Consider the following 7,457-nt stretch of genomic DNA (forward strand, 5'->3'; position numbering starts at 1 on the left):
AATTATATTTGACAACCAAAATATAATCATATATATTGTATTATTAAATATTAAATTAATATATTATATATTTTTTTTGAGAAAAAAATATAAAGACATTAATAAAAAACCTAATTTTTTATTTTTTATTGCCTCTTTTTTTCTAATTATATTTTTTCTTTTAAATTATGTGATAAAAAATGAACATAAATTAAATTTTTTATAATTTATTCTATTATATAATTAATTTATCACTAAACAAAATACATAAATACTAATATGTATCTGTTTTTTGTATATTTTTTTAATATTTTATCTTATTTTATTTTCAAAACCAAACACCGTCCTAGATCTCATGTTCGGTTAATTTTTTTATATATTGAAAAAATTTGGGTGTAATACTTAATCATTAGATTTTATGGTGTTTTACAAGGGGGCGTATTGTCAATACAAGAGGGGTGTATTGTACTGTTCCCACAATTTCGAAAAACACCATAAAATCCAATGATTAAGTATTACACCAAAATTATACCAATATGTAAGAAAAAAAAATCCTCATGTTCACCTCAAACAGTGGTAGTCAAAATTAATACCTCAGAAGAAAAACGAAAAAATAAAGACCTGTTTCCAGAGGAACAAGTGGGTATCATGAGTGACATGCATACATGATTGGTTTTATGTATTGATTTTCTTGCCAACAAGAAAAGAAGTAGGTCAACTCCTATTTACTGGACACTCTTACATGCACTGATCCCTTAACAAATACTAGAATCCAAAAGCTACACACCGAAAACATGTGAAGAGATTGACCCTAGAATATGTTGAGCCAATTCCCTAATAATAATAATAATAATAATAATAATAATAAGAGTATATACCCATTTTGGTCCTCAAAGAATTTCAGATTGGACACTTTAGTTCCCAACTAAAATTAATTATTCGATTGCTTCCTAACAATTAATTCCGTCAGTCACTTAGGTCCTTTACTCCGTTAACTCTAACGGAGGACAAAATAATCCTTGACAACTCTAACAGGGGACAAAATGGTCCATGATCTCCTCTGTTCAGAAACGACACTATTCTCTCCCGATTTCCATCATATCTCGCATAACACTAGCAGTCTAATACTGTAACTTCAAACTACACAATGCACACTCTATAAATTTAATGTTCATAAGAAAAAAATCCTCAACTTGTTCTCAACCAATTGATATTCAGGAAATTAATGCCTATGTCTCTCAACTAGTTATCATCTTCGATGGATTCCATGAACATTGACAGCAAATCTGATTTGTTAAGACCCGTCGTCGTCGTTGCCATCTTCCTCCTCCTCTGCCCTATCATCACCATGACCACATTGCCGACCACTCCGATCGCTTCCTTCAACTTCTTCTCTAAACTAATGTTCAGTAATCGCTTCAGTTTTCATATAAGCGGCAACGGCGACATTGCTCGTTGTACTGATAGTTTGGACGTGAGGTCAAAGCTGTCTGCCAACTTGGACTCTGGAAAAGAAGGAATGACGCATTCGGTGTCTATTTCAAATGAGAATTTGCATATAATGTCGAAGGAGAATCTTCTCATGATGTCCTAATGTCCAACAATCTATATTGCTTGTCGGAGAGTGGAGAAAGGTGTACCCTTGGAGTAGTTGTGGAACTTGGTCTTGAGGATGTCGTGGACGTGTCGGGGTTGGAGGTGATGTTATCGAAGACGTGGAAGTGGATGTTTTTGGTGGGTGAAGTGTAGAGGGAATGGATGTACGAGTCACAAAGATTTAGGAAGTGTGTGGTCCATGACATGTTGAGGTAGGTGCGACACGTGTGACAATTACACCATGGCTTAATCAAGATGGAAAAGAAGACTGTAAAGGTGAAGAAAGAGAGTATGAATTTTAGGGTTATGCGAGATATGATAAAAATTGGGGAAGAATAATGTCGTTTTCGAATAAAAGGGTCAGGGATCATTTGTTCCTTGTTAGAGTTGTTAGGGACCATTTTGTCCCCTCTTAATTGTTAAGGACTAACGGAATTAATTATTAGGGACCAATCGAGTTAATTTTAGTTGGGGAGTAAAGTGTCCAGTCTGAAATTTTTTGAGAATCAAAATGGGTATATATTCTAATAATAATAATAATAATAATAATAATAATGCTGCAATCAAAGACTTCAGACAGTGCCAAAATGTTTGCATCAATCATGAATTGTACAAGTACGTTACATTTCCTAACACACTCAATAATATATAGTTATATACACATATTTGAGCTTCTCTCCTGACAATGAAAAGGGTAACAGCAATCCTAACACATCTCTTTACAGCATATCTATACTCAAAATTCTCTTCCCAGCTACACAATTCTAAATTCATTATCTTATAATTAGTTTTAATCAGTTGATCTCGTCTAGCTGGAAAAGATTTAACTTTATAGTTAGATATATGAAGAGATAATACAATCATTAATTACCGTGGGCCTCTGATACTACAGAAACCTCTGCAATTACTATAGATATTATTAATATATCAGTAGCCACTGGCCAGAAGCAAACGAATGCTATGCATTAGAATCATGACCACCAATATTGGTTTGCCTGTTTGGGAACTTGTAAACACCAGAATCCGCTATGGACACAGCACCATTCATCTTACGTGAAGTTTGCTTTCCTCTGAAGACACCCCACAAATAGTACTTTGCTTGCATTCCTATGGAGGGTATATCAAATTAAAAATCTCAAATAAAACTTTTGAAGTTATATAAATGATAAGATTGAGATGTCCAAATGAAGGGTTAGAATAAATGAAGCTCACTCCGATGTTGAACTGGGAGGGCGGTAGATGGAAAAATTGTGAGGTCTGCATTTTTAGCAGCCACCTTTATCGCGAGTTCAAGTTGAATGATGTTATTTTAGATATATCATTTTAATGGAAGATCTCGGTAGCATCACTATAGTATTGCCTAAGAAATAACCTTTGACTCTGAGGAAAGAAATAGAGAGCAATGCTCATATCAGTTGGCCCCTCATACTTGAAACTTTTAGGCCACACCACAGATCTGGGAAGCAAATCCGCATGAAGCACCTTCGGCAAAAGCTGCGTCTCCTCCTCAACTTTGGAGCACGCTAAACTGGACATATGGGCCAGAAGTTCAGTTACAACACCACCAGCTTCATTGCGGAAGTTAAGACTTCCCCTATAAAACAGAAAATTCAGCACCATGTCATTCCAATAAAGCAAAACAAAGTTCACCAACTTCAAATAATTGTAGCAGAATATATTTCTTACCTCCATATCGGCTTAGCAATAGGCTGTGCAGGCAAAGGCATTTTGTGATTATCAGATAACAAGGCCTTAGTTTTAGCAAATGAGTTAGGAATAGCTTTCCTTTTCATCTGCTTCTCTTCTTCAATCATATCTTGTTTTTGTTGACTGATAACTTTTCCTTTCTTCAGCTTCTCTTCTTCAATCATATCTTGTTTTTGTTGACTGATAACTTTCCCTTTCTTCAGCTTCTCTTCTTCAATCATATCTTGTTTTTGTTGACTGATAACTTTTCTTTTCTTCAGCTTCTCTTCTTCAATTATCTTTTGTTGCCGTTGATTGTTGATTTGTCTTTTATCATGCTTCTCTTCAACCGTCTTATGTGCCAGTTGATTGCCAATTTTTCTTTTATTTAGCTTCCGTTCTTCAATAATATTATGAGCCTGTTGATTGCTTTTCTTCACTCTATTTATGCAATTCCGAAGCTTTTTTGTGGCTTTGTTCACATCATTTTCTAAGCTTATGGAGTCACTATTTTCAGGTGAGGCTGAAACACGTATGTCAAAAGAAGATGGCTTCACGAGCTTTACTTCACAATCCTCACAAAACCATATAACTTCCTCCCAAAACACCACAGGACCATTTAAACAGTATCTGAAAAACAAAGTTAAGAACTCAGGCCAATAAAGGCCATATGACCGCAAATGAAAAAGAAAAAAAGATCAATTCCACAAATATTTCTATTTTAAAAAATGCTTTTTGAGAGAGAAGGGGATTTTAGAATCAGTTATAAATCCAAGTCATTAGGATCATTTTCTCATGTATCATTAGGATCATTTTCTCATGTATCTGTGATCTACCAAAACCTAACGATAATGGTTACACCAACGTATACCAATAGAAAAAGGAACATTGTTATGCAATAGAAGAAAGAATCAAGCTATGTAGTTTGTACAGATGACATATAAAAAAAACTGCTACAAAGGTAAATCAGAATTCCAAAAGCACATTAATTAAAATCCAAATTCAAGTTTCTCTTTTGTAATATAAACAATGACATCCTTTAAAACTAGTTAGGATGGGCTTCACAGTTCAGAAAACTTCATCCTTGGGATTGGGGACTGCTATGGAAATATAAATACATTCTCCAAATAGACAGAGTTTCAATTTATAATTTCACATATGAAGTTGACACTTTATTATTTTACTATACTATTAGAATTTAAAAACACTACATTCTATTTGCAAAAGGTGGTTAAGGTATCAATACCAAGTATTGTTTCAATTCAAACTTTTAGTTATCATTTGGATGATCCAATTACAATGAGTACACTCCAACCTCCAACACTCAAATAGATATTCAAAAGAATGTCCACAAAGCATATTAGTAGTGGCATCTATAACTAAGTATGAAACAAGTACTTGCTACAAACAAAGGCATTCAAGAATGCAGAGAGAGGAAGTAAAGAATAAGTACCTATGCAAAGCACAAGCCTGACACTCTTTGCAAAAAACCAACGTCTCTGGAAAACCTTCGTCGCCACACTTGAGACACACAGTTCCCTACAACAAGTATACAAAGTTAGTTATATTCAAGTGACTCAAAACTCATAAGACCAAAAGTGCACTTGGCATTCTTTTATGCACTATTTGTGATTCACAAATAGGCTTTGTTTCAGCAGTCCTGTAATAATCACCATTCTAAAATGCTGAATAAAACTCATCCCTTTTAGTGCTTCGGCATTGTAACTACATTTCAGAATATAAAACACTTGCAATTTCCCATCAGGAGTAGCAAAAAGGGAACAATTCACTTTCCCTTCAGAATCTACATTTGACCCTTTAAAGAAGTAGTTTCACTTATAAAATTAAAAAGCGAATTGCGCATAAATTTAAAAATAATATCTTTTTAAGTATTTTCTCCAAGCTTTAACTGTTCAAAAGATATTTCATATTTGTATAATTTGACCTCGCATTATGCATGTATTAACATTGATAACTGAAATTGAAACTAATACTTAATTGGAACATGCATAATCAAGAACAGTAATAGTCATAATGCATTAATTAACCCAGATTTCAACGAGGGAAACGAAGGTTGTATCAGCTAAAGCCACCTTCCCCCAGAAAATTGATAAATAAAAATCAAATTCAAAGTAAGATAAAAACATAATTAACAGAGTATAGCAATTATCCAAAGATAAATTATAAATTGAATTTAAAGAAAAAAGGAAAAGGGGGAAGCGACTGACCATGAGTATGGGTATAAGAACGGAGTCGTTGGTGTGAGAGGATGAAGGGTGGATCATAAATTCAAAAGAAAGCAACAAAGATTGATTCGAAGGGAAGAAGATTGCATCCTAAAGAGATGAGACGCGAGAAGTGATAAGAAAAGTTTTCTGGAATCAGAATCAGTCTGAACTCTGAACTGAAGCTACACGATCGGTTTTTAAAGTAATTAACATGGGGAATTTAATTTAGTTGGTAGAGAAAAGGATTAATCGATTATTTGTTTAGTGGATATTTAATTTTGAGAATTTAAAAATATATTTAAATTTTTATATTTAAATTTTTTAAATATAAAATTTTATTTTAAAGAATAAAATATAATTTTTTATTATTTATTTCAATCCCGTGGACTTAAAATTGGCAAGTTTTTTCTGATTCTCTTTACATTAATGATAGATCAAAATTCAAAAGTAAATCTTTTTAGAATATTTGTTAGTAGTTTTTTGTTTAACTAAAGAAAAAAAGAATAGGAGTTTAATGACTATGAATTATAAAGTGATTGTTCATACCCTGACCCAATATAAAGGCCCAGGTTCAACTAAAAGGCCTAATCTAAAGGATTAGAGTCTAGCTAAGTACCGGCCTTCACATAAGAAGTCGGTATCAACCACGACTTGGTCAGAAGAGGTCGGATGCGAGATTAGCTGGCAGATAAACACTCATTCAAATGAGTAACCGCCCCTGAAATCTCTCTAACCGTCTCATAAAGCCATATCTTAACCTCCCCAAGATAATAGGGACGGTTACCACCCTAAAGATATGGCACTACACCAACGGTGGTTATTGGCTCACCACTATAAATACACTGACACCGCTCAGGTATCTCTAAGTCCAATACTCTCTAGACCTGCTTACACCCTTGCTAACTTAGGCATCGGAGTGTCTTTGCAGGTACCACCCCCCATTCATACGCGAGCACAAGTCGGACGGAGCCTTCCGAGTCACGGACCTGCCCGGAGTCCTACTCCATCACACACTTGGGCCGCCTAACGTCATCCGTATTATTAATCTCCGGTTACCTACCGTAACATTGGCGCCGTTGCCGGGGACCCGAGAGATCATCCATCGATGGCGGATAGATCCCACGAAGAAGGCCATGTGGAAACAGATTCTGAGCAAGAGAATCTGGACGTGGGCAATGACAACGAAGACAACGACCAACACAGAGAGGGTACCTCCGGAGTAAAGAATCCAAAGGTAAATTCCTCAGATGGGCGTGAATCAGAAAAGGACGGACCATCCCACATAGCTGAACTAATGGGATTGGTCCATAGCCGCCTGGAGCAATTGGAACAAGAGCGGGAGAAGCAAAGGGAAACCGAAAGGTACCTTAAAGAGGAGATGGAACGGCGGAAAGAGTTAGAAAGAAAACTCTTGCAGCTAGAATCCTCCCTCAAGAACTCCCGCGATGAAGGAGAAGATCAACTCCCGGGCGGAGAAGATCCTTTCAGCGAGGACATCATGAGGGCAAAAGTTCCAAGGAACTTTAAAAGCCCCGACATGGACCTCTATGATGGAACCACGGATCCAAAGCATCATCTGAGCAACTTTAAAAGTCGGATGTATATAGCTGATGCCTCCGACGCTACGAGATGCAAGGCTTTCCCAACCACTTTATCAAAAGCAGCGATGAAGTGGTTCGATAGCCTCCCCCCGAGATCCATCACTAGTTTTGAAGACCTCTCGAGGAAATTCTTGACGAGGTTCTCAATCCAAAAGGATAAAGTAAAACATGCACCGAGCCTCCTGGGAATAAAACAGGAGGTCGGAGAATCTTTACGAGCCTATATGGAAAGGTTCAATAAGGCATGTTTAGAGATTTAAGATCTGCCGACGGAGGCAGTAATAATGGGGTTAGTCAATGGACTTAGAGAAGGTCCCTTCTCACAGTCCATATCTAAAAGACACCCCGTTTCTCTAAGTGATGTACA

The 7,457-nt window shown here is 35.9% G+C and overlaps 1 protein-coding gene and 1 long non-coding RNA gene across 2 annotated transcripts; both read right to left on the reverse strand.

Annotated features, from left to right (window-relative positions):
* Positions 1-2,155: 2,155 nt before the first annotated feature.
* Positions 2,156-2,883, reverse strand: LOC127741385 (uncharacterized). The gene is made up of 2 exons (XR_008002334.1): positions 2,788-2,883; positions 2,156-2,682 (listed from the first exon to the last, which is right to left on the reverse strand). It is a non-coding gene; the product is annotated as an uncharacterized LOC127741385 (long non-coding RNA).
* Positions 2,884-2,886: 3 nt separating this feature from the next.
* Positions 2,887-5,664, reverse strand: LOC107467833 (uncharacterized). Its single transcript, XM_052253589.1, has 4 exons — positions 5,490-5,664; positions 4,715-4,800; positions 3,262-3,891; positions 2,887-3,169 (listed from the first exon to the last, which is right to left on the reverse strand). Exons 1-4 carry the CDS (start codon positions 5,544-5,546, stop codon positions 2,899-2,901), a joined length of 1,044 nt encoding a protein of 347 aa, XP_052109549.1. The 5' UTR covers positions 5,547-5,664; the 3' UTR covers positions 2,887-2,898.
* Positions 5,665-7,457: the final 1,793 nt, after the last annotated feature.

The sequence above is a fragment of the Arachis duranensis genome, chromosome 9 (genome assembly GCF_000817695.3).
Source record: "Arachis duranensis cultivar V14167 chromosome 9, aradu.V14167.gnm2.J7QH, whole genome shotgun sequence".
Classification (NCBI taxonomy): Eukaryota; Viridiplantae; Streptophyta; class Magnoliopsida; order Fabales; family Fabaceae; genus Arachis; species Arachis duranensis.

Excerpts from the sequence above, each read along its gene's own strand:
- LOC107467833 (XM_052253589.1), bottom strand. The coding sequence starts at position 5,546 with ATGATCCACCCTTCATCCTCTCACACCAACGACTCCGTTCTTATACCC. Across the intron at positions 4,801-5,489 it reads TTCTTATACCCATACTCATG|GGAACTGTGTGTCTCAAGTG; the intron begins GTCAGTCGCTTC and ends TACTTGTTGTAG. Across the intron at positions 3,892-4,714 it reads CAGGCTTGTGCTTTGCATAG|ATACTGTTTAAATGGTCCTG; the intron begins GTACTTATTCTT and ends TTTGTTTTTCAG.